The 24,381-nt window shown below is 58.5% G+C and overlaps 9 protein-coding genes across 9 annotated transcripts; 5 read left to right on the top strand and 4 right to left on the bottom strand.

Moving 5' to 3' along the window:
* Positions 1-958: 958 nt before the first annotated feature.
* Positions 959-1,876, top strand: E0L32_009339 (uncharacterized protein; the record flags this gene model as incomplete). Its single annotated transcript, XM_031144293.1, has 1 exon — positions 959-1,876. One exon carries the CDS (start codon positions 959-961, stop codon positions 1,874-1,876), a length of 918 nt encoding a protein of 305 aa, XP_030991162.1.
* A 748-nt stretch (positions 1,877-2,624) lies between these two features.
* On the top strand, positions 2,625-5,008 carry E0L32_009338 (uncharacterized protein; the record flags this gene model as incomplete). The annotated part of the gene is made up of 2 exons (XM_031144292.1): positions 2,625-2,735; positions 2,798-5,008. 2 exons carry the CDS (start codon positions 2,625-2,627, stop codon positions 5,006-5,008), a joined length of 2,322 nt encoding a protein of 773 aa, XP_030991161.1.
* A 1,294-nt stretch (positions 5,009-6,302) lies between these two features.
* On the top strand, positions 6,303-8,564 carry E0L32_009337 (uncharacterized protein; the record flags this gene model as incomplete). The annotated part of the gene is made up of 1 exon (XM_031144291.1): positions 6,303-8,564. One exon carries the CDS (start codon positions 6,303-6,305, stop codon positions 8,562-8,564), a length of 2,262 nt encoding a protein of 753 aa, XP_030991160.1.
* An 841-nt stretch (positions 8,565-9,405) lies between these two features.
* Positions 9,406-10,571, top strand: E0L32_009336 (uncharacterized protein; the record flags this gene model as incomplete). The annotated part of the gene is made up of 3 exons (XM_031144290.1): positions 9,406-9,622; positions 9,708-10,309; positions 10,407-10,571. The coding sequence occupies 3 exons, from the start codon at positions 9,406-9,408 to the stop codon at positions 10,569-10,571; spliced, it is 984 nt and encodes a 327-aa protein (XP_030991159.1).
* A 546-nt stretch (positions 10,572-11,117) lies between these two features.
* On the bottom strand, positions 11,118-12,980 carry E0L32_009335 (uncharacterized protein; the record flags this gene model as incomplete). Its single annotated transcript, XM_031144289.1, has 1 exon — positions 11,118-12,980. The coding sequence occupies one exon, from the start codon at positions 12,978-12,980 to the stop codon at positions 11,118-11,120; it is 1,863 nt and encodes a 620-aa protein (XP_030991158.1).
* A 1,453-nt stretch (positions 12,981-14,433) lies between these two features.
* E0L32_009334 (uncharacterized protein) lies at positions 14,434-15,519 on the top strand (the record flags this gene model as incomplete). Its single annotated transcript, XM_031144287.1, has 1 exon — positions 14,434-15,519. One exon carries the CDS (start codon positions 14,434-14,436, stop codon positions 15,517-15,519), a length of 1,086 nt encoding a protein of 361 aa, XP_030991157.1.
* A 529-nt stretch (positions 15,520-16,048) lies between these two features.
* On the bottom strand, positions 16,049-16,807 carry E0L32_009333 (uncharacterized protein; the record flags this gene model as incomplete). The annotated part of the gene is made up of 1 exon (XM_031144286.1): positions 16,049-16,807. One exon carries the CDS (start codon positions 16,805-16,807, stop codon positions 16,049-16,051), a length of 759 nt encoding a protein of 252 aa, XP_030991156.1.
* Positions 16,808-18,911: 2,104 nt separating this feature from the next.
* E0L32_009332 (uncharacterized protein) lies at positions 18,912-20,627 on the bottom strand (the record flags this gene model as incomplete). Its single annotated transcript, XM_031144285.1, has 1 exon — positions 18,912-20,627. One exon carries the CDS (start codon positions 20,625-20,627, stop codon positions 18,912-18,914), a length of 1,716 nt encoding a protein of 571 aa, XP_030991155.1.
* An 874-nt stretch (positions 20,628-21,501) lies between these two features.
* On the bottom strand, positions 21,502-24,215 carry E0L32_009331 (uncharacterized protein; the record flags this gene model as incomplete). The annotated part of the gene is made up of 3 exons (XM_031144284.1): positions 21,502-22,176; positions 22,278-22,902; positions 23,794-24,215. 3 exons carry the CDS (start codon positions 24,213-24,215, stop codon positions 21,502-21,504), a joined length of 1,722 nt encoding a protein of 573 aa, XP_030991154.1.
* Positions 24,216-24,381: the final 166 nt, after the last annotated feature.

Below are 24,381 nucleotides of genomic sequence, written 5' to 3'. Positions count from 1 at the left end.
ATTCGTTGCTGTACTGTGCCACGTATAGTCCGGCCGGCATCCTTTCCCTGATAGTGTGCGCTTCCTAGATGTGTCCCCACTCTGCTTTATATAGTCGAACTATCACAGGAGTTGAACAACAATGGTCTGGTTTCAGCATACTGTGGTTTTAAATAATTTTACAGTGATGGTAGCGAGCAATAAGCGTAGACCGTTGTTCACATATTTTGTACACTATTTGCCGTAAAGTATATGACAGTCTATATCTCTTCCCCGGTACATAGACTTGTATGAGAGTTTCTGATATCATGATCAACCCCAATACTCGTCTCGCAACCACTTCACCGAATTCCCTTGTGCCTGCTTTCCGTCAGCGTTGCCACAGTCAAGAAAAGTTGAACCCACTGCCTTATCTGATACGACGCCGTCAAAAGCTCTCTATTCTTATCTCAAACATGTAACAGAATACTTCACAAGCTGGAAACCGTGGCAGTCGTTACTAATATTGTGTGAAATGAATCTCTGTTTTATTCGTTAACATGAGAAAGAATGCTATATATATACTATTCCCATTGAGCTCTTTCTTGAGCTAGCTGCCTACTGTCGGTCCATCAGTCAGTCTGATCATGTGTCTGCGCTTTCACGGAAGCTGTGATTTCAAATCTGTCTCCAGTCCGTACCCACTCATCGGCGCAGGTCCGGGGCGATGATGTAATCAGCCCGCCTCACGCCAAGAAGTGCTTCTAGTCTAACAAACCTGAGGAATCACTGCAAATATTAGAGCTTCAAACTGTGCGGACTTTACGGGGATACCGTTGGTTCGCCAGAGGTCTATTTATTAAGACCGCCCAGTTTGTGAGGCTCATTCCTGCTGACAAGCAACAGCACCACAACCTCGCACCCATCGCTTGCCACAAAGCGCACAACGATATACACACAACGGCAGCTGCTAAGTCGAATCTAAATCTCATCGCAAACAATGTCTGTCCTAGTTATAGGGGCTGGTGAGCTCGGCACCGCAGTCATCGATGCACTTGTCAACCATCCCCGACGCAGCGGAGGACGCATTGGGGTTGTGCTGCGGGCGGAGAGCATCAAATCAACCGATCCCGCCAAGAAGCAGAGCATCGAGCACCTTCGATCTCAAGGGATCGAGATCGAGAGTGGCGACTTTGCCAACGCGCCGAGGGAGCTAATCCCGACATTTCAAAAGTACGATGTCGTCGTGCAGGCGGCAGGGATGGGCCAAAAGCCCGGCACGCAGCTTGGGGTGGCCAAAGCTGTGCTTGAAGCAGGTGTCCGGCGTTTCTTTCCTTGGCAGTATGGCCTTGACTACGATGCCATTGGCGAAGGGAGCGCGCAGGACTTGTTCGACGAGCAACTAGAGGTCCGGAAGCTGTTGAGAAGCCAGAGCAAGACGAAGTGGACCATCGTATCGACAGGTCTGTTCATGAGCTTCTGGTTTCTGAAGGACTTTGGTGTCGTTGATCTGGAGAAGCACACGGTGAGAGCGCTAGGTAGCTGGGACATTCGAGTGGCCACGACGGCAGCCGAGGATATCGGAACACTGGTCGCCGAAGCCGTCTATGTGTCCGGGGAGAAGGGCGTGGATGGGGTGGTCTATACTGCTGGAGACGTGCTGAGCTATGGTGAGTTTGCTGATCGGATGGATGCAGGCTTGGATACCAAGTTCAAGAGAGAAGAGTGGAGTATACCGCAGCTGGAGGAGAAGCTCGAGCAGGATCCAACAAACACCATGACCAAATATCAATTGGTGTTTGGGAGAGGCAAGGGGACGTCGTGGGACATCGACCAGACGCTTAACCACCAGCGAGGCCTTCGATTGACGACAGTAGCGGACTATATCCAAAAGAAGAAGGGGGACCTTGTCATTTGAGAGACGCTGCGAGTCTTTCCAATTAGCAGACCGTCAAACAACTGACGACCTCGGGAGTCAACCACCACGAATCCAGTCTCATTTACCTGTTAAAGTGCTCAAGCGAAATGAAGTTTCAAGTCTGGCCGTGAATCTGGTCCTTCGATCTGAAAAGTGGGGTCGCAGCACTGAAACCACGCCGGCGCTGCTAAAAACGGATGCTGTGGTTGCTGTTGCCGTGGAGACCAGCACGGACCCGTGCAGCGAGGTGTGATAACAACGGGGAAGGTGTGATCAACGCAAGCCACATGCAAACAATGGAGCCCTTCCAAGACCTCCACGGCCTTTTAATTCCATCATAGCTCTCTCTCGCTGCGAGACACGGCACGATCATCATCTCGAGACGAAATTTCGCGAGACTTTGCAACGGGACAGCAAAGTCGCACGCGCCTCCACGCCTTGAAAACCGACAATTTTCAACTACAGTCATCACCTGCATGAGATGCACCGCGCCAACGGAATCGCGACACCTTCGGGTCCTCTGAGTTTGTCGCTGTAAACACATTCACACCCTCTCAACATTCAACCCCTCCTCCGTCATCACCACCCTACCTACACCTGCTCCCTATAGCACGGATCCCCGCGAATAATAATAACATCAACATCCCGCTACGGACATTTCATCATTTATCGATATACCATCCCATTCCTTTGTTGTCTGCATAGCATTTCTTAGCGACTGCACCGCAGCATTTGCTGTCATCCCGCCATGGATACCAGTTACCTGTCTCAACAGGTGAACACCATCATTGGCCAATTGCACGGCCTATTCGACGAGATTGGAGTCCCCAGCCATGAGAGAGAAACCAGAGAATCAGAGGTGAGCTCTCGACTAGCGCTCTACTGTCGCGGGCAGGGAATACTAACGCCAAGTTGACATAGCTGTTCGAAGCTCTGTCCGAGGCCCTGCACAACCAGGTGCGCCTGGTGACGGCCGAGAAGAAGGACATGGTCGACGAGGCCCAGAAGATCATCACCACCATCCGGCAAATGGAGGCATCGCTTGATGACTCCAAAGCCCGGCGCGACTATCATGGCGAAGACGATGAACTAAAAGTCACATACCCGCTGTCCAGGTGTCTGCAAGTACTCAAGGAGAAGCATATCCAGATCAGCAGGCTTCACCGCGAGCGCTTCGAGCAAGTCAAGAGTGAGTGGCCTCCCTACCGATCGCGTCTATCTCTTCAGCGTCTGACAAACAATATTGCAGAGCTTGTACAAGCGCTCGAGTCGTATTCGTCGCATCTCGAGCCGACATTTGTCAGGATCGCTCTGCCACCCACGGGGCCCAACCAGTCAATACCTCCCAACTTTGACCTGTCGCCCACCTATGTCGATAAGCTAGATGAGGAGTTCACCCGGGTGTATGAAGAGTACACTCGCAGAGTAGCCACTGTCAAAGCTTTGTCAGAACACATCATCCAGCTTTGGGCAGAGCTCGGCACCCCTCAAGCCCAGACTGACAGTGCGATCGTCAAATATTATAGAGATGCACCAGAGCAACTTGGCTTGCATGAGGAGGACCTTGCGCGCCTGCGGACCAAGCGCGACAAGTTGGCAGATGAGAAGAAGTCCCGCGAGAAGCGGTTGAAGGACCTGAAGGCCGCAGTGGAGGCCCTCTGGGAGAAGTTGGGTGTCGAGGAGCACGAGCGTAAGGCGTTCTTGAACGGCAACCGTGGCTGTGGTATCCGACAAATCAACGAGTTCGAGGACGAGCTTGGTCGGCTCAACGAATTGAAACGCCAAAATCTCCATCTTTTCGTCGAAGACGCACGCTTCAAGCTGCAGGAGCTATGGGATGCGCTCTATCTGTCCGAGGACGAGATGCTCGAGTTCACCCCTGCTTTCTCGGATGTCTACAGTGACGCGTTGCTGGAGGCACATGAGCGCGAGATTGCCCGGCTCGAAGCTCTCAAAGAACAGCGAGCACCTACACTTGCGCTGGTGGAGAAGCACAGGACCCTGACCCACGACAGAGACGAGCTGGCCGCATCTAGCCAGGACGCGTCACGTCTCATGATGAGAGGGCAGAAGGGAGAGAAGCGCGACCCCGGCAAGCTTCTCAGGGAGGAGAAGATGCGTAAGCGAATCTCCAAGGAGCTCCCCAAAGTCGCCGCCGAGCTTCGCAAGATGCTCGAGAAATGGGAGGACGAATATGGCCGACCTTTTTTGGTGCACGGCGAGAGATATCTTGACATTATTGAAATGGATGAGGCCAAGACCGCTCCCGGTCCGCGAGCCAAGACCCCGGCCAACGGCGCGCCTCCTTCGGCAGTGAAATCGGCGTCCAAATCGGCGGCGCTGAGCCGGGCTAATAGTGTTGGCAAAGCCGCGCACGGCTCTCGCCCAGCATCCAAAGCTGGTGCTACCACTGCGAACAACACCATCAAGCGTGCTCCAGCACCAGGCCATGGCGGCAACAACAACCTGAAGGGCAGCCCTTCACGGATCCCGGCCAGGGCGCCGCTCGCGAGCCTGAAGAACGGCAACAACTCCCCTGAGCGGCCCAGGGCGGAGTCCCGGGTCGATGGCGGAACGATGCGCCATGCGCCGGCACTGATGCGAGCTCCTCCACCCAAGATGCGGGAACTCGTGCCTGTACCTCAGCTTGAGACACCGGCGAACCCTTATCGAGGCACCAATCTCGGCTCGAGTATTGTAAGACAGGTTGAGCCCGAAGATGTCTACGACGATCGACACCTGTCACAACAACGGTTTAGCAGACCGATGTCGCGACATGATTCTCAGGCGTCGTTGCGGACCAATGACCGCTTTGTCCACTCGAACTATTCGCAGGCTCCCCCAGTAAGACAAATATCGAATACGTCCACCATGGTCTCGGGATCAGAGAACTGGGAGACGTACGACGACAACTCAGAACCGGAGGCGGATGCATCAGATACATACTACGCCAAGATTAGGGCAGCGAGGAGCAAGCGCATGACCCCAGAGACCGGCTACGCGCCGCCTCACGCGGGCCAGGCGAAACGCCTACGAGGTCTACCACCAACGCATGCAGGTCATGTTATGATAGACGGCGAGGGCAACCGAATCATATCGGGGAGCGAGTGGACGGATGAGGACGCCTTCTAAATGAGGAGCGAGGCCGTGCCTATATGTTGCGACGACGTTTCTCTCAATGTCTTTCATGTTCTCAACGTTTGTATGAGGATGACTGACGCCCGACATGTGCCATGACTGCGATTCTTGTTGCATTCTCTCCTTGGCACAGGACCACGACGGTCGATTCTAGAGTTCTCCTGGACGTTGGAATTTTCTATTCTGTATACATCGTTCGCGTTTTTTCCCCTGCATATCAAACTTTTCTACGTGCCGCGAGGCAAGGAGGGCTGGCGATTTCTTTCCTTCTCACCGACCGGTCTGTACACACATACACACAACACTTGACCACGCAATTGCATTTGTTGGCTGGCAATTGGACATTTCGAACTGGGAGGGTGATGGAGTAGGAGAGGGTGTGAGTGATGGCGGGAATGGTGAAGGCCGGCCGGGTATTTCAAGGGAAGCTGGGCTTTTTTGCACAATCTTTGGGTGTCATAAGGGGCGTTTTCAAGTGGCCTGGGAGGTTCTTGTTTTTCTTTTCTCTGTTTCTATTCCTCTTCTTGTCGTCGATATGCTCGCGTAAAAGAATTGATAGATGCACCTCGCGTCGTGCATCGCTTTTAACACGAATGGGTCGATACCTGCATCTTGCTGCAACATCATGTCGTCACCCGCCACGTGGAAGCCACCGAGGCACACGTACCTAAGGTAGATACCTAGGTAGGTACCTACAAGCACTCCATCGTCTGTTGCTACGCTATCGTGGGCTGGGCTCGTTAGTGGCTCCTGGACGAGGCTCAATACAAATCCACTGACTGCTCTTGACTGATGTCAGTTCAGACCAACAAATGCTCGTATTGCTGCTGACAGCGGCTCGCTAACGGCGCTAAAGAAGGCTGGCCAGGCCCCCTATCCGAGTTAGCCGTTGGTGGGTCCAGAGCCCCTAGTGATCGACCCCTTTCCCCATAATCCGGTTCAACCCACGCGTGTACAGGGCGCCAAGGTTTCGCAGCTCGACAGCCTTGTTGGTAAGCTTCCAGGCTTCCCGTATTCGCATTACTCGTTGCTTCGACCTGTGTCAGGGCCCGTCACAATGATCTATCGAGGCTAGGTTATCCTCGTGCCGGTTATTCCCATTGATTCTTCTTCAGCTTGTGGTATCGTTTGGCACATTATTTCCTGCCCCGGATGCTTCCTCACGAGAGGTGATTGATACCACCACCACACAGCTTGACGAGCTCTACCACCTTATTTACATGACTGCTGCCCCCGTCGTCGAGCACTGGCCCTCGCAAACACTTTCACCGACGCACGGCGGCACCTCATGCATGCGTCCCCGTCCGGCAGACCCGATGCCTCGCCGGGCCAGGGCTCTGCCGCCGCCGCCGCCGCGCTGAGGGGCGCCTCCCTCGCCTTCGAGAAGCAGCAGCAGCAGCGCGCCAACACCGCCGCCCACCACCTGGCGTCCGGCCCGAGCACCCCCGTCAACGGCGCCCTGCTGGCCGCGACCTCGGCCTCCCGCGACGCGAGCCACTCGAGGCCCGTCTCGCCCTCGCGCAGCGCCGGCGTCGCCGTCGGGACGACGACTAGGAACAGGAGCCCGAGGGCGGCGGCGGGCCCCGGTCACGCCGAGGGCGTCGGCAGGGATAACACCGGGGAGCGGCAGGGGAGCGCGGTGCGGGACCGCAGCCGGGAGCGGGAGCTGGCGCGGCGGGTGTCGCTGGTGCTGAGCTCGCCCGCCTCGGTCGTCGGCTCGCCGCACCTGCTCCTGCCGCCTGGCGGCGGCGGCGGGGCCAAGAGCGGCGCCGACCCCAAGTCCGCGTCGTTCATCGCCGCCACGCTTGCGGCGAGCAGGTCCGCGAGCCCGACGCCGAGCCCGGTCGTACACGGCAGCGCGCAGGCCGCCGGGCCGGGGTATTTCTCCCAGGGCCCGGGTGGTGGTGGCACCGGCGGGCGGAGCGTCAGGGCCAGGAGGGGCAGTGTCGGGTCGAGCAGCGTCCACTCGGTGTCGACGGCGGGCGTGGACTTGCCAGATACTACGCCGATACCCGCGACGAACTCGCTCATATCGATGTTTGAGGACAAACGGGGTGTGGATCCCGTCAAGAGGGTGCCGTCGCCGTCGAAGCGGCCCGGACTCAGGGTGCCGACGCCACCCCGGGAATTAAGCCCTCCGAGGAGGAAGGTGGAGGAGATGCCTGCCCAGAAGCAGGTTAGGGTTGAAGAGGCTACCCCAAAGGAGAAGATGCAGAAGGAGACTGCCCCGGAGGAAACTGCAGCACCGCCTCCCAAGCTTAAACCCAAGCCGAAGCCAAAACCTCAGCAACGGCCGTCTACACCTACCTCTGTGCCGCCGCCATTGAAGACTGCCCGCGCTTCTACGGAAATTCTGTCCCCGAGGCCCAGGCATATCGAACAACGACCCAAGATCACGACTTCAACACCACCTGCCTCATCTCCAGTTGGCAAGATGAGTCCACGAATTAAGCGTCCAGTTGTGACTGCAACGTCGTCTACGGAGGAGCTATCTAGGGGAGTAGATGGCCAATCATATTCTAAGAGTCGTCGGGAGCCGAAGAGGATGACGGTGACGACGACTACTTCAGTGGAGAGGCCGACTACTGCGACCTCGCAATCTTCCGACGATAGCTTCGTCTCAGCATCCTCGACGCAGACTCCCAGACCCCCCACTCCGCCACGGGGACGTAAGACAAAACCCCGGCAGATACCGTTACGAGCTACCACCCCCAAGCCTCCGCCACCCAAGAGATCACTATCAACGCACAGCCTGCAGCCCATACCTCGCCGCTCTACAGGCACAGGCACCCCGAGCAACCTGGCGCTCGACTCGCTCGCCAACGCCATCGTAGCCAGCTCCCTGGCGTCGTCCCGGCACCCGACGCCCAAGTCCAAGACGCCGCCGCCGGTCCCGACGTCCCGGCGCCACCTCCACCACCACCACCACCCCCACATCCCGTTCGGGCACTCGCACGAGCGCTCGCACAGCAGCGGCAAGCCGAACCGGTCGCCGCGGCGGGCAGGCATGCTGCAGACGCTGCGCTCGCCGCCGACCAAGTCGGACGAGGAGGACGAGTCCAACGCGGCGGCGGCGGCGCGGCGGCGGCACAAGAACCCGCTGTCGGTGGGCGGCAAGCACTCGCACCACGAGGGCGCGCGGCGGCGCTGGCGCGACGAGGTCACGCCGCGCGAGCGGCGGCGGTACGAGGCCGTGTGGGCGAGCAACCGCGGCCTGTTCCTGCCCGAGTCCGAGGCGGACTGCGTGTGCGGCGTCGTGGTGCGGGACCTCTGGAGCCGCAGCCGGCTGCCCGCCGACGAGCTGGCCGAGGTGTGGGAGCTGGTGGACGGGTCGTCGTCGCCGTCCGGCGGCGGCGGAGGCGGGCGCAGGGGCATGCTCAACAAGGCCGAGTTCGTGGTCGGGATGTGGCTCATCGACCAGCGGCTGCGGGGCCGCAAGATACCGCCGCGGGTGAGCGACAGCGTCTGGGGCAGCGTACGGGGTTGGAGGGTCAAGGCGCCGGAGAAGGTCAAGGGTGGTGGCGGCGGCGGAGGGGGCAAGAAGAAGTGAAGTGAGGATGCCGGGCCGGCAGGCAGGCAGGCAGGCAGTCTAGATACTCACTGGTGGTTTGTTCGTTGCTGCTGTGTGCATATTTTCACGAGGCATTGAGATACCCCTGCGGTCTTACTACGTCATCATGCGAATACCTACCTACCTAGGTACATAATAGAATTTACAGTCTACATTGAACAAACATTGTCGTGATTGTAGTTGTTCTTGTCGTGTCGTTGTCGTTGAGAGAGAGAGAGAGAGAGAGAGGTCCATACATTTACTCTGTACTTGTAGTACCTTAGTCTTTACTGTACCTACCTACATATGTACGTACATACACTACATCTCGCCATCCATTGGCCCGATTATGCATAACTAATCCCTGCACCTCTCTCTCTCCTTCGACATCCCTCCTTGGAAGAAATGGGGCCCGCATTGTTCAGAGCTCCTTGGCATTTTTAGAAACCCCTTTCTGCACTGCTGCGATCCACGGTCTCCTTATCGGCGACGCGTCGGTCCCCTTATCAGTGGAATTTTTGAGTGGCTCCGGATCAGTCGGGAGCATTCCAGGCCCAGCCAGCCCTGGAGCCCTCGACGTGAGATAATCATCGGGTCTGGTCTGGTGCTTGTAGCTCAGGGCACCCGCTGACTGTTGGCTTTTGGGCTACCTACCACAATCTCACGACCGGACTGACTTTTCCCTATCAGTAATCACCTGCCATCTCCTGGACTGACCCTTCTCTTTGATGTGAACTCACTCTTCTTTCGTTCCTTGTCTTGTCCTCTTCGCACGCTGCGCGACACCTTCCACCCCCCCCCTAAACAGACCTGCACTGCGACGCACAAGCTCAGCATCAGCATGGCCGGCGCGCGAACCAGGAGGCAGGCAGCTCTCGATGCTGCCGCCGACGACACCCCTGCCAAAGAGCACGAGATCACCCAGAACGGCACCGGCACCGGCACCGGCAACGGCAGCGCCGCGCATCATGGCCGCTCGGCGCAAGGGGACGACGAGGCCCACGAGAACATCTTTCTCTTCTGGCCCAACCTGATCGGTACCGCACCACTCTCTAGCAGTTCTCTTATCCTTCAAGCCCCAACCTCCGAGATCAAGAACCCTTGGCTAACCGCAGAGTTGTCTTGTCCCACCTCCCCCAACAGGCTACTTCCGCATCGTCCTGGCCGTCGCCTCGCTCTACTACATGCCGTTGCACCCGCGCACCTGCTCGGCCCTCTACTCGGTGTCGTGCCTCCTCGACGCCCTCGACGGCTACGCCGCCCGCTACTTCGAGCAGTCGACCCGCTTCGGCGCCGTGCTCGACATGGTCACCGACCGCTGCACCACGGCCTGCCTGCTCGTCTTCCTCTCCTCGGCCTTCCCGCGCTGGGCCATCATCTTCCAGGGCCTCATCTCGCTCGACCTCGCGAGCCACTACATGCACATGTACGCCACCCTCGCCATGGGCGGCTCCGACGAGAGCCACAAGAACGTCGACAAGTCGCGCAGCCGCATCCTCAACCTCTACTACACCAACAAGACCGTGCTCTTCATCTTCTGCACCCTCAACGAGACCTTCTTCATCGCCCTCTACCTGCTCTCCTTCTCGAGCCCCTACCTCTCGCCCCAGCTGCTCAAGGCCGTGCCCGAGAGCGCCGCCGCCGCCATCAGCCACGGCCACCAGGTCAACTCGTCCATCCTGGGCCAGATCTTCACCAACCCCTACAGCGCCGCCGCCCTCGAGATGGCCCGCGCGAACAAGATGGTGTGTTTTCTCTCGTAACAAGAAGTCCTCTCGCTGTTATGCTTTTGCCGCCCATTTGGCGCAGTTGCTAATCATCTGTGTGTGACATTCCTTACAGGACTCCACGGTCCCCTGGATCATTGCCATCGTCAGCTTCCCCGTCATGATGGCCAAGCAGATCATCAACGTCGTCCAGATGGTCAAGGCCAGCAGGTGGCTTGCCGAGGGCGACGTCCAGGCGCGCAAGGAGAAGGGCCTGCCCCGCAAGAAGAAGACCGCGTAAAGCCCGACCACCGACCAACACACACAAAGACTGCAATAGCTCAGCAGTAAAGCCTGAAGAAAGCCATCCGAGCCGCGGGTGGAAAGCAGCAGGGATCGAAAGGGAGAGTGACGATATGTACGATCGAGTGGGATGAGGCCGACCTGACTGCGGTGATTTGGTCGTGTAAGGATCGCAGATCACACGGTATGATGGTGAATATCGCAATTTGTTTTGATCAGGGCTGCGAGGACAGAATCGAGGAGGGCGGAAGAAAGCTGACGTTCTGAGAACTTGCTTGATTCACCATTGTTTTTTTTTTTTTTTGAGGTGATCCGTTGCGGGCTCATCAATGGCGTTTTATGAGGCTTACATCTGTCGCTACCTTTCCCATGTATGTATTAAACAACGGCCGAACCGAAAAAGGGGAGCAAATTGGGACTCAGGGGGATCAGGGGATTCACACACACACACACACATCACACAGCATAGACTACGGAAACTTGTCGTCATTTGACATTTTCAAGAATAATATCAAACTACCTAATCTCACAACCATATATATATCTACGTTCTTATACGGGTCCCGTCTCCCCACGTCCCGTTTGCATAGAAGGTGCCCGCCTCGGTGTAGTCCAGGGCCAGCCCATCCTTGATATACGCGAACCGCACGTATGCATTATATGAATCGCCGCCGCCGCCCTTTGTGTAATTGAAGACATGGCCAGCAGTGTCGGCAAAGACGTCCCGGTGGCGCTCCACGTCGTTGACGAGCACGCTCAGGCCGTCGAACGCGGGGGACACGAGCCGGGACCAGTCGAAGCCGACGACGGCCCGCGCGCCTCCGGCGGGCCCCGCCGAGACCGACACCGCCACGTCGGCGACGGAGGGCAGCGGGGCGCCGTAGGCGCCGTCGCCGCGCAGGGCCGCCGGCGTCTGCAGCAGGGGGGCGAACCCCCAGCGCGCGACGCCGTTGGCGAACAGGCCCAGCAGGAGGCCCTGGTAGAGCAGCGAGGGCCGCGTCTGCAGGGCCGTGCCCGGCAGCAGGAGCAGGGCCAGGACGTAGTGGTGGATGCGCAGGCGGACGCCCGGGGCGGCGAGGCAGAGGAGGAGGCCGGCGAGGAGGAGGCCGTAGAGCGCGAGCATCCGCGGGAGGCGGCCCTCGAGCCAGAAGGAGCGGGCCTGCTGCAGGACGACGAGCAGGAGGAGGGTCAGGATCGCGGCCAGGGCCGCCTTGGCGCCGGGCTGCTGCTCGAGGTCGTGGGCCGTCAGGCGCTGGATCGGGATCCAGTCCAGGGTGTAGTTGGAGAGCGCGCCGAACCAGAACCCGCCGAGCCACAGGGCCGTCTTCTCGAGCTGGGCCGCCAGGCCGTCCAGGGTCCTGCGGACGCACACGAGGTACAGGACCACGGCGCAGAAGGCGGCTGGCAAGAATCTCCCGGCGAAGGCGGAGAGATGGTCGGGCAGGACGGACGTGCTGTGGAAGGATGCGCCGGGCGGGTCGGAGACGAAGCCGACGTGGGCAAAGATCCCCGTGAAGATGGGGAAGAACTGCCATGTGGCCGTCATGAATATGGACAGAGCCGACGTGAAGAAGACAGAGACGCCGAGCGACAGATCCCGCGGGTCCCGGCTGCAGCTCACAGCTGCCTCTTTGCTGAACGTAAAAGCCAGAGGGAAAGGGGCATCGAAGCCGATGGACTCGATGCCGCTGGCCTCGGTGCTTGGGAAGTCGGCGTGCTCGCCTACCAGAGAGACCCGCCCACAGCCTCCTGCAGAGTCGCTGACTATGCCGGCGTGGATCGCGGCGCCGCAGATGAAGCTATCGCCTCGGTACGTCCCATCGCCGATGACCAGAGGGCGGTAGTTGACATTTTGGGGGCCGACCGCGTGGGGGTTCAGCACCTTGACGCCCGCGCAGTTGGCGGGACACCGGAACGCAAGGGAGAAGTTGGAAAAGGGGCGGCAGTCGATGCCGTCCAAGCCGCAGAGGTTCTTGCGCCGCCAGAAGGTGTCGATGCAGTCGAGGTTCACGACCAAGTCTCCGTCTCCGGCCTTGACCGGGAGTGCCCACCTCAGGGGTGCGACAAATGCGCCGAGCCAGACGAGGACGAATACCACGAACAGAACAGTCTTTTGCCAGTTCTCGGGACACACGCGCTCCAGGAGTTGACAGGGCGCCTGCTGAACCGACGGGAACCACGGTCGGATCTTCTGGATCTTTGGCGGATGCGGCCCCGAGAACCGAAATCCCTTCTTCTTCTTGACAAGTGGTGGACGGGTAGTCCGGCGCCGATGATGAGACCAATCCGGCTCTTCGTAGTCTAGCTCGTCGACCTGCAGCAATTGGGCTTCCTCGTCGATGCGCGATGCGACAGCGTCGCTCTCGCGAGCGCCGTACTCAGCCGCATGGTCATCGCGAGTGCCCATGAAGGGCAGCAGCGTGCGAGCGGCTGTAGAGATCCGAGTTCTCGCCTTCCGACGCACTCAAGCTGCGAGACAAGATATGGAAAGGTATTCCCAGCGCGCACCGAGTTCGCCCACGCAATTTTTCCATGGATGTGAAAGATGCAGATGGATATGAGCCTGATACGAGTGGCAGGACAGGTCGTTGGTCTGGTTGGCCGAGATCCCCACTACAAACTAATCAAAGTATTTGTACTGGACCATCACCGGATTTCCCTCTCGTTGCTCCCTCAACTCGAATATTCAGAATGAATGTCCGGGCACAATCCTTATCAAAGCATCTCTTCTGCTGCCGATAGACTCGTCCTTTTTCTTCCCTCTTCTCTCCTTGCTTATTGCACATGAGGCAGTCGTTCAGACATTTGCACCACTCCAAACTTTGAGCCCTTGACCAATCAGTTCAGACGACTTCGGATGCGACGGCCCAGGAAGGCCATGTAAGAGGCCTTCGGGGCCACATGGAAAAGACGACGATCTCTGAGCCAGACGCATGCATTGCACTGTGAAAGAAATGGACTCGGAATGTGCCGGTCTAGAGCGGAGCTATGGGGACTTCTTTATGGGATATGGGCGATCGTAGGATATGTGATTCTTCTCGACAAGAGTCCGAGTCCATCCACCGGCATGACTGTTAAGGCATAGAGAAAACCCATTGTCGAATTTACTTGTACACGACGAACAAAGGCCGCTATCCCAGGATTGGAAAGATATCAAGTACTTGTACAAGTAAAGGTAGACAGGGGCAGTCCGCCGTTTATTAGCCTTTCCCGAGGCGTCGTCAGGGCCATGTGCCGCGTCGATTCGACCTTCCCGGCGCGCCGCTAAAGCATCACCGAGCATGCCGAGGTCGAAATGCCATGATCGAGCTAGACTGGCGGCACCTGCGGGGGCGCGCACGGGTAATCTGGAGCTCTTCTCTCTTCTCAGCTAGTTGTGCTCCATCTCCAAAGACTCCCTCCCGATCTCGTCTTCCCTCCACCCCACACAGATCCAACCGATTCCCACTCCTTTTCTCTCCTCCTGCATGCATGAACTTTGGGCCGACATCCTAATTTAAAGTCGGATATTTGTGACATTGTGCTTCTTCCCCAATCCGGGCACCAATTTATTAACCTGCTCTGTAGTAGACCTTCGTCGTGTAGAGGGTTGCTGATCTTTTTTGCTTTTATACATACACCTGGCTGTTCTGTGAATTGCCGATATATCCCCCAGCCAAGTACCTACAACCTCAGTTCCCCACTACACACGCTCCTTTGCCTCGACGACGACGACGACCGCGGGCTCCGCTGCCGGACCGTCCCAGAGTTATCTCGACCGCATCTTTTCTTCTCTGAAAGCTTCCCCCGCCGAGGAACTTTCAACTTACAGACAGACGCCCTTTCAGCCTCGACGAGCCGTCACACCTAACCAGCCCAACATGTCCGCCGCCGAAGCACCGACAGACGTGCCCGTCGCCGACCTCCCGTCCGGCGCGCCCATCCCGTCCTCGATCCCGCCGCCGACCGCCGACTCCTCCTCCTCCTCACCACCAAGCAGCAACAACAGCAGCAAGGCGGCGCCGCGCCTGCCGCTCTCCTTCCTCCTCTCCGCCCCGTCCCGCCTCGACGCCTTCATCGCCCACCTGAACCGGTGCATGCAGACGCCCTCGGGCGCCGACGCCGTCCTCCAGTTCGTCTGCTACACGTCGCGCCTGTCCTCGGCCCTCCTCGCCTCGCTGGCGGGCCACGTGCTCGCCCGCCGCTCCGCGAGCGAGCTCGTCGCCCTGGCCCTGGCCCTGCCCTCCCGCGCCACCGCCATCCTCTTCACCACCGCCGCCGCAGCCGCAGCCAGCCCGGCGGTGGTGGTGGTCCCGACGGGCGGCGTCAGGGCCGGCGCCGAGACGGCCGCCGCCCGCGCCGCCCTGCTCCTCTCGGCCCGCCTCAAGGCCCTGTCGGGCCTCTGCAGCGAGGCCCGCACCATCACCCGCCTTTGGGCCCTGCTGGGCCTGTACTTTTGGGCGCGCAGCCTCGTCCTCGAGACCGCCGCCTCCCTCTCTTCCACATCCTCCTCCTCCGGCGATGAGAAGCAGGGCACCGCCGCCGCCGCCGCCCACCCCAGAAAGTCCCTGGGCGAGCACCTCGTCGCCTGGGCCCAGCTCCTCGGCTGCCTGGGCTTCCAGGTCCTCGAGAACGGCGCCTACCTCTCCTCGCGCGGCGTCCTCGGCTGGGGCCCCGAGGCGCAGGCCCGGGCGGGCGTCTGGAGCGTCCGCGCCTGGGGCGTCTTCGTCGGGCTCGAGATCGGCCGCCTCGCCGCGCAGCTGTCCTCCCCGGACGGCAGGGCGCGCCTCGCCGCCGCCGGCGAGCTCGACGCCTCGCGCAAGACGCTGGCCCGGAACCTGGCCTGGGCGCCCCTAGTCGTCCACTGGGGCGGGGGCGGCTACCTGCCCGACGCCGCCGTCGGCCTGCTCGGCTGCGTGCCGGGGACCATCGGCATGCGGGACCTGTGGAAGAAGACGGCCGCTTGAGAGACGAGAGTTTGTCCCGGTTTTAGACAGACGGACGGGGATGTCGGGATGAGGGAGTGGGCAGTGTCGGCATGATGTCGAGAACACTCACAGGCATCGATCACTCGAAGGCTGTTGGTTGAAAATTGGAGCGAGTAATACACATGAGAGCTATGTACGGGCTCAGACGAGATACCGGGCCATACCGGACTACCCTTGAGTCATTTTGATGTCGAAGCATTGTGTTTTCTTGTTGGTTTTCTTCGCTGTACATACTATCTGCGATATCTGCGCGATAGACATGATGATCTCTTCATAAAAATGTGGTATCTTAATTGAGAATGGTCATATGTACTAGTGTCAAACTTTGCAAATGGCTAATGAGCAGCTCCTGTTGTGCACTCGTCTCATCGGCAGCAATCTTGAAATTGCATCGCCAGCCCCTCCCTTCTTCAAACATTACCGCCTTGCCCTTCTTCGTCAACGCCAGAACTTGTTGATACAACGGCGATTGCGAGTCGCCTTTCCCAGCCCAACACTAGAAACCGCACTACCTTGCCAGTAGAATTCCTACTGATAGAGCCATGAACACTGCCTGTCTCCAATGTACTGTGAGTTCTGGCGCGGCATCCGTCTGGGCAGCCGCCTCAAAGGGGCTGCTTCCCGACGTTTCCCTGTTCGGCCTGGGTTGTGATGGTGACGGTCTCCTGGTCTGCTGCGCACCGGTAGTATCCGTTGGCCGTTGAGGTGATGGCGAAGTCGTCTGGGCTGGTGCGGGACTGCTCTGCGAGGGCTGTGATAGCGTTGTGGTGGAAGAGGATATGTCAATTGTGGACGAGATGGCATCTGCTTGCGAGCTCGAAGAGGCCGACGTCGACCTGGTCCTTCCGCCATTGGATGCAGTGGAAGACGGGGGCGCAGCGACTGTAGAGGTAGCCGATGGGCGGCCTGGCTTGGGGTTCGACTCGTCCCCATTGCCACCGCAGAGTACGTTGAGCAGGTTTCCCTTAAGCGCCTGTCCCAAGACCGTATTCGTCGGGGCGCTGACATCGACACAGACGCCCTGCAATGTGCGCTGAGTCTTGAGGATACTCCTCTGGCAGCTCCTGGAGCACTGATTTCCACCCGCAAAGTCGGACGCGGAGCACTCCTCGAGGGGTTGGTTGTAGGCCAATATACAGCCAAGCGGTACCGAGGAGGACGCAATGAGCTGGAAGTTAGACAGCGATAGCGCTGATGCTGTCGAGGCCAACAAGAGGAGGCAGCCCAGAGAGGACTGCAGTCCTGGTGACCTGCGTCGCCGAGCCATGGCTATGTGGAATTGATACGTGATAGACAAACGAGTGACTGGAGAAAAAAGGGTCGTGTCGACTCGCTATTGAGCGGCGGGGAATCGTCTTTTGTGGGAGCAGAAGCAGGACAGAAAATTGACCTGTCTCTGTCTCTATCTCTGTCTGTCTGGGTTCGCCTGGATGGTAAGGGGAAAGGAAAAGGATCGTCCTTGCCACCAGCAGGTGGTGATGTGATGCACCTGCCCGGTTTTCGCAGGATCGGACGGCGCTCAGTAAGATGTTCAAAGAATCCCAGGAACGCACTGCTCAAGAGGTGGACACGTTCGCGGTCGGGCTCTGGGCGACCTGGAGGGCCGTTGTGTGGTCGGACAGCGAGCAGATCGCGGGAATCCGAAACGCTCCACGTCTCAGGCTGCGCAATGGCGAAGGGGGAAAAGGGAAGAGAGCAGATCCTAAAGTGACTTTTGCCTGAACCTGCGGCGGACAGAAGAGAAAAAGAAGAAAAGGGCGTCGATCCGTCCAGGCGGAAGAATTGAGAATCGAATGAGGAGAAAGGAAAAGGGAAAAAGAGAGGCAGATGAAGAGAAGGGGGGGCGGCGGGCGTTGACGAGATGTAAGCTGATGGTGAAGGACAAAAGAGGCGGCAGCACCTGAGAATAGAACCCTCTTATTCCAGAATAGGAAGTGATGAGGGACCGACACCCCGTCGCCCCCCTCGACAACCGCATCCTTGGATGCAAGGCAGTCCGTTCACCACCACCCCGGCCGGTGCCCCCCCTGCTGTGCAGCACTCTACCATGTACGATGTACATACACTTTTGGGTCCTGGCCTGCACGCACTTGACGCACTTTGTACAACTCGTTGGCCACTGGTAACATCATCGATGACAGTCCATCCAGCTAGTTACTTACCTATCTGCCCTGTCGTCCACCTGCCTCGAATGGCCCCCGTAACCAGGCCATCCTCGAGGATCGGCAAGCCATTCATTGTGCGTTCCCCTTCCGGCTTTGCCGGATCGAGGACGACGAACCGAGCCGCGGCGCTCTGGCTGGTACGAGCGCAGTCTCAGCCCTGAACGAGACAGAGTGCGTCGAGGTCTGGTAGCTTGACAGAACCGCCGGCGTGTTCAATGCGTCCAAGCGACACCCGTTCTGGAGCACCAGAGAGGAGCCAAGAAGTGGCCGTGATTGGAATAGACTAACCTCAGCGGGGAGAGGAGGCGGAGTGTTGGAGGCAGACAGGCAGGCAGGCGGGCAGGCTTTGGTCCGGACCATCCAGCCAGACCAGCCAACACTCATGCGCGCGCAGTGATGATCCAGCTTTCTGCAAAGCACAACCAACAGAGCCACCACGGGCTTGAGAGAGCATGTTTCCTCTGCTCCTCACGGCTCTCTGGCCCCCCTCCTCCCCCTTACCTACTGGTCGGATGTTTCACGCCAACTCGTACGCCTCAGGAGAGGTCAGAGGCCAATCGCATTGGCACAATATGTCGCCGCTGAGGGGAGGGGGGGGCCGGGCTTTTGGCGGAAACACCCAAAAGCACTGGACAAGGCGACTGGATGGATAGCACTGGGGGGGGGTTTGCGGTCGTGAAACATGAAACATTCGTCTCGTTTGAGGAGTTTGGGTAGTAGTCTAGTTGCTGTAAGAGCCCCTGGATGACTGGTGGCTGTTAGCTCAGACAGCAGACTCGGCGCCATTGGCCGCCGCAAAAAGCGCCCCCAAAATAGAAGCTCCGCATATCTCGGGCACTAACTTGGTCGAGTAGCCGTCGAGGTCGAAGCCGGAGCAAAAAGCACGACGTCTGTGGCTCATGACAATCCGGACCATAGCGCAGCAGAAACAGATCGTCGTGAAGATGTATCCAAATCAACAAAGTCTCTTCGTCACACAACGCTGATAGCGCTCTACTGCAGTTGCTACTTGCAGATTGTAGTCTAGTTATCAAAAGAAGCCTGTCATGTTTGCCCCATCTAACCAATACGCCTGCCTGCCCGGTGTGTTTCCAATCCCTAGTACTCCCAGCAGCAAACGTATCGTCGCTAGTACTTGTGATTATGTATGCATGTATGTATGCATGTATGTAAGTCTCACTCACAGCATTGCTGTGAGTTCAGCAATCACGACCTCTTCTGCCCCATCTCCTCCCCGCCGAGGTCGTCCCACTCATCCCACATCGACATCCCGTCCCCGACTCCGCCACCGCCACCGCCAACCTTGCGCCCGACCCAAATGCCGGCGGCCGTCGCGGCGCTCGCCACCAGGAACCAGCCCTCGAACCACCTGTCCACGAAGCCCGGCTCCAGAGCGCTCTCCAGCGCGTCGCTGATGGTGCTGCCCACCTCGCGCGGCAGGTTGCCGCGCAGCAGCAGCGCCGCGCTGATGACGTAGGTGGCCGCGATCTGGCCCACGAGCAGCGCCAGGTTGGCCTGCGCCTGGCGCAGCAGGCCCGGCAGCCACTTGGCGAAGAGGTGCAAGGTCTGCAGCACCGAGTTGGCCGACGCCGCCAGGATCACGCCCGAGAGCAGGAAGGAGATCTGGCGCGCCCACGCCATCTGGTCCAGCTTCGGGTCCCAGTGCTTGGCGAGCAGCCCGAGGAAGCGGTTGATCGGGTCCGAGGACGAGAACGACGAGCCCGGGTAGTAGAGCCGCCGCAGGGTCGTCAGCGTGGTGGCCGCGATGCGGTACACGCAGTACAGGCTGAAGACGTAGGTCGGGATGGTAAACAGTTTGCCCAGAGCCGTTCCCGCTCGGACGTCCGCCGCCTGTCTGTTCTGCAAGACGGACAGCGAGGACGTCAGGCTCGCCTCCATGGACTCGAGCCCGTTGATCTCCATCTGCAGCATCTTGATCTCGGCCGTGTCGCCACCCCCACCCATGTTCTTGATTGACCCGACGAGCTTGCCCATCAGGCCAGCCGAGGAGGCCCCGGAAGCCTCCGCCATGGCAGCTGCTTTTCGCTGTAGAGAGCGTAGCCGGTGCCGTTTCGTCAGGAGCATCTCCCTCGTTGCGTCCAGCCCAGACTGCTTCCTCGCGATATCGGCATCGGTGACCGGCCGCCGCTTGGACGACAGATTGTCCGCGAAGAGATGCCAAGGTGAGGATACACTCGCAAACCCCGACAAGAGCGCCATGAGAGAGATGCCAACGATGCCGATCCGCTCAAGGCAAGCGCGCGCCAGCCCCCGCCCGCCATCTTCGGTCAGATCCGTCATGTCCAAATTCATGGAGACTCCCGCAGAGCCTTCCCGAGTGGCCATAGATATGCCTGTGCTGTCGAAATCTTCCCGCGAGTCCCTGGCATACATGTAGCTCTCGTTGGCACCCGGCACCGCGCGTCCCAGGGACCAGAACACAAATAGCCACCCTGCAAAGGCCGTCATCTGGAGCATCCAAGCCACCCTCGGGATCCTCCCCTTTGCCGTCCGTTGGAAAGACCATCCCGTCCCGGCTACTATAGACTGCAGCTCGAGGAAGGGAATCAGAACTATGAGAAAGAATAGTAACGTCGGGACCGTAAAGCGCAGCGCCGTTGTTCGAGCAGCGGGGTTCACAAGGTCCGAGATTTCCGCCAGGATCAGTTCCCCCAGCACCGTCGCCAGCCCGATCGTGGTCGCAAAAGTAAAAGACGCGAACTTCCTGCGTAGGGAGTGTGCGCCATGCTCGGCGTGGGCTTGCTGTAGAGAGGGTGGTGCCGACGAGGGGAGGTAGTGGTCCTCGCCGTCCCGAGAGTCTTGTACGCGAGACAGCTTGGGAAAGACCTTCCTCGAAGCTACGACGAAGGCGATCGCGAAGGACGCCACAAAGGGCGACAGGGAGAAGAGTGTCGACATCATGGTGCCTGGAGGGCTGGCCGCGCAAGCGTCCTCGTCGCAACCATGGCGAAATCGCATTGGAATGAGCCGCGGAGTGCTGTTTACCTATCGGATGATTGTTCTGGATGTAAAGGAATTCGGCGAGCGACACTCGTTCGAAGCATACCATCACATGGCTCTGCTGGCGTTCTATCTGTCCATTTGGGAGAGAGCGGGCGAACAGCAGTCTGGCAGCATGTGCGTTGTGAGATTCATTGCCAGAAACAACGATGTCCAGCGGTGGTGGATTGACAGATCAAACCGGCTGTTAGTAGTGTGGTACGTAAGAATGTACTGAACTGTGACGGGGTGGACTGGGCATCATTTCAGGTACAGAGTGGGCCCTCAGTGCCCGTCAACATCATGTGATCTAGGTACTTTCATAGGTACCCACCCTGTCAGACATGTCTCGACTGTGTAAGAGTGTCCCATCCTGTGATGTTTGGAGTCGTGCTCGTGCTGTTGCAATTTGTATTGATTTACTGTTGCACCTATTTGTCGCACTGCTGCTCATGTACTGCTTGGACATGACAGGAAAGCAAACCCCCAATGACCAGATCCTACGCCACAGACGCCGGGTACTACGTAAAGTTGTGTGTACCGCTCCAATGTTCCATCTTGCCTCGGTAGGCCCGAAAAGGGCACCGGATCCCTATTTCTTGGGAAGCTTGACGATGTGCTCCGACACCCTGTCGCACGCCGCCTCATCTCAAACGCTCTGATTCTCCCACAGCCCAACTCAGCCTAGAAGACCCTGACGGCACAGAATAAAGGGATACTCCCTGGAAGGAGGAGCAGCAGCGTGGCGAGGGACGGCGGCGCAACATTCCAAATCGTGCTGCCTCCCTCACCCATCTCATACCTCGTCGTCATCCGACGACACATTGGCGCTCGACTTGAGAGCAGCCGCCTCGCCAACTTCCATCTGGTGCAGCCGTTCCTTCTGCTGCTTCTCCTCTTGCTGAGACTTGGCCCTGGCCCGCTCGGTTGTAGCGACTTCAAATTCGGCGTCGTCGTCGCTATCGTCGTCTTCGCTGTCGTTTGTAGGCGCCAGGACCGGTCCAACGGGGGACGGAGGCCGCTCAGCCTGTGCGGCGGGGGGTTCAGGCACCGCATCTATGTCCGGAATTGGCGAAGTCGAATGTCTGTGTCGTAGAACCGACTGTATATCAATCGGTTTGAGCGTCGGGTCGAAAGCAGCCGGCAGTCCAATCGCTGCCGCGACCCTGTGCGCCTCTTCATCGGGCGACAGACGGGCTTCCATGTCGTACAAGCTGCTGTTGTCGCTATCTGCCTCGTGGCGGCCCTTGGTTGCACTGAGCATGGAGACGTAACTCTGCCGACTCGGGTCCTGCGCTCGTTTGTCCTTCTTCTTTTGGCGCTTTGCAGAATCGCGTACCACCACGGTGGGGATTGGTGAGTACTGCAGACAGTACTTGGAGAAGGAGTTGGTGTTGACCAAACCTTGGAAGCCACCAAGTGACCGCCCTCTAGTCCCAACAACAAGCATTGATGGCTGATACACCTGGATCTGCCCGAAAAAAAAATTGTCCGATCAGTACAACAGTCCGTCAGTGCCATCAAGGGCGGGCTATGTCAATTGGGAGGATGTCCCAATGTCAAGAAACGTACCAATTTCTGAAAGGTAGAATGCAACTTCCCAACCGCAAACTCCAGCTTGACGCTCACTGCGCGATGCTGAGGGATCTTCTTCTTGATGTTCTCTACCATCTCATCGGCCCGGGCCTTGTACTGGCGCTCGTCCATCGATCGGGCGTCCTTGTCGCTGACGTGAACACATATGATCTCGTCGCCATCCTCTGCGTACTCCTCTAGGAGCCATTGTAGCGCAAAATCCGAGTAGTTGTGCGAGTCGACGCCGACCATGACGGTGCGGGACCGCCTTCGAGGATGGTAGCCATGATGGCTGATGCTCAGGGTGTATCCGAGGGTGTTGTTCTTGGACGGCTCGCCGACGGGGATGTTGTCAAAAGCAACATGTTTGCGAAACCTAGGCGCAGGGGAGGCCGATGCCTCGGTTAGCGTCGCCATAAGACAATGTACAATATTGGTTCGCTGCGCGGGAGGTCCATATGACGCTCGCGGGGGAGGATTCTGTGGAAAGGGGAAGAGAGGCTCGAAATCAAGAGCGGGAGCGAGCGTGACAGGAACCGCAACGGCAAGTGCGGGCAATGGCAAGGGCAGGAGGGGCAAAAGATGGATCGAGGCGCGAGGCGGTGCGGCCAAGGACAAGACGCTTGCGACAAGGCGAGGAGCTCACGACGACACAAGCGGGAGCAGAATGGACACTAACAGCGTCTAGTGCCAGAGTCAATCGCCCGACTCGACCGGTCCAGCACCTGACGATTGCTGTTGCTGTGTGTTCTTTGGTGCTTAGTCCAGTGGGGTTGAGGTGGGGTTCTGGGCTTGGACCGGAAGGCTGGTGGTTCATCGGAATGCCCCAAGGAAGGCCAACACGATTGCACAGCCGGAGGAGCCAAGAGTGACAGTGATGACGGGCAGTGAGTGCAAAACATCTGTGGGTTTGGGCCAAGTGGAGTGACAGGAACGAATCGCTGGGCCTGAAAAGAGACACACCCGATCGTTCGTCTTCAACTGGCCAAGTCAAACGTCGATGCTTCCGAACGCCATTGTGTCCCGCACAATGTGATACGAGGGTTGTCGATGCTCCCCCGCACTGCTAGGTAGCAGGTACCGCTACGACTTGAGGCCGCCAAAGACGACTACCCTGTCGGCAGTGAAACTGCGTGTGGTGTGGTGTGTGTTGCTGTGCGTGTGTAGGCAGGCATGTGTGTGCTTGTCATGATGGCGCTACCTCACTGGATTCCCCCTAATGAGGAAGCTAGTAGGAGCTGGGGTAGGGATTCAGGGTGGAGGGACTGGAGAAATAACCGCCTAAAGCGAGCGAGACGGCCCGCCGTGCAGCAAGTCGGGTTTCCCTAGGTCTGGACCCAGCCATTTGAGTTGGTCCCCGACTTCGAGGCTCCTGAATGGACCAAGTGCAAAGGTATTTGGCACGTTCGGCTCTCAAAAGCGGATCGGCGGCAACTCAGGGAGGGTTTTCTCGTGACAAAGAAAAGCCGAGGAGAGGGGACAAAGGAAAGAAAGGAAAAAATCAACGACTTACCGGTGCGGCTTTGGCGAGCTGAACCTCTTGTTGCGCTGGTGGCCTTGAGGAAGCCCTGGCGTGACAGGTGGACGGAAGCTGACAGACGATTTTCTCGAGTCTCTCCCGCTGAGATCGACCTCGCTTCCCGGGGACACGGTGGGATCTTTCTGTTCGTCGGGGCTGACAATAGTCGAGGTCTTACTGCTAGACGTTGTAACCGAGCTCCGTCTGCTCTCTTCTCTGATCTCCTTGACCGGACTCAATGCAGCCTTGGCAGTCGGTGTGGTATCGCCGCTTTTAACGGAAAAGTAATCGCCAGAACCGTCGGTCTTGATCTTGTGCGTCTTGGGTGGGACTAGAGTTCCGGGTGATACATCGGAGTCTGGGCTATCAGGAGCAACAACAGTAGATTGACTCGGAGAAGGTGATGGCGCAGTCATAGTACGGCGCGCGTGGTGGGTGCGATTTGGTTGTGGGAGGCTTGTTTGGACAACTGTGCCAGTGCTCAAGGAACCTCACGAAGCGGCTGGCAGAGGTGTTATCGTGGGATCAAGCATCGAGCTTGGCGAGGAAAGAAGGAAAAGAGGTCGAGAGCCGTTCGAGCCG

Source organism: Thyridium curvatum (assembly GCF_004353045.1).
Source record: "Thyridium curvatum strain D216 chromosome Unknown NODE_67_length_248306_cov_82.505095, whole genome shotgun sequence".
Taxonomy (NCBI): domain Eukaryota; kingdom Fungi; phylum Ascomycota; class Sordariomycetes; order Thyridiales; family Thyridiaceae; genus Thyridium; species Thyridium curvatum.
Note: the sequence above shows the minus strand (reverse complement) of the source record. Positions and strands in the feature narration are given on the sequence as shown.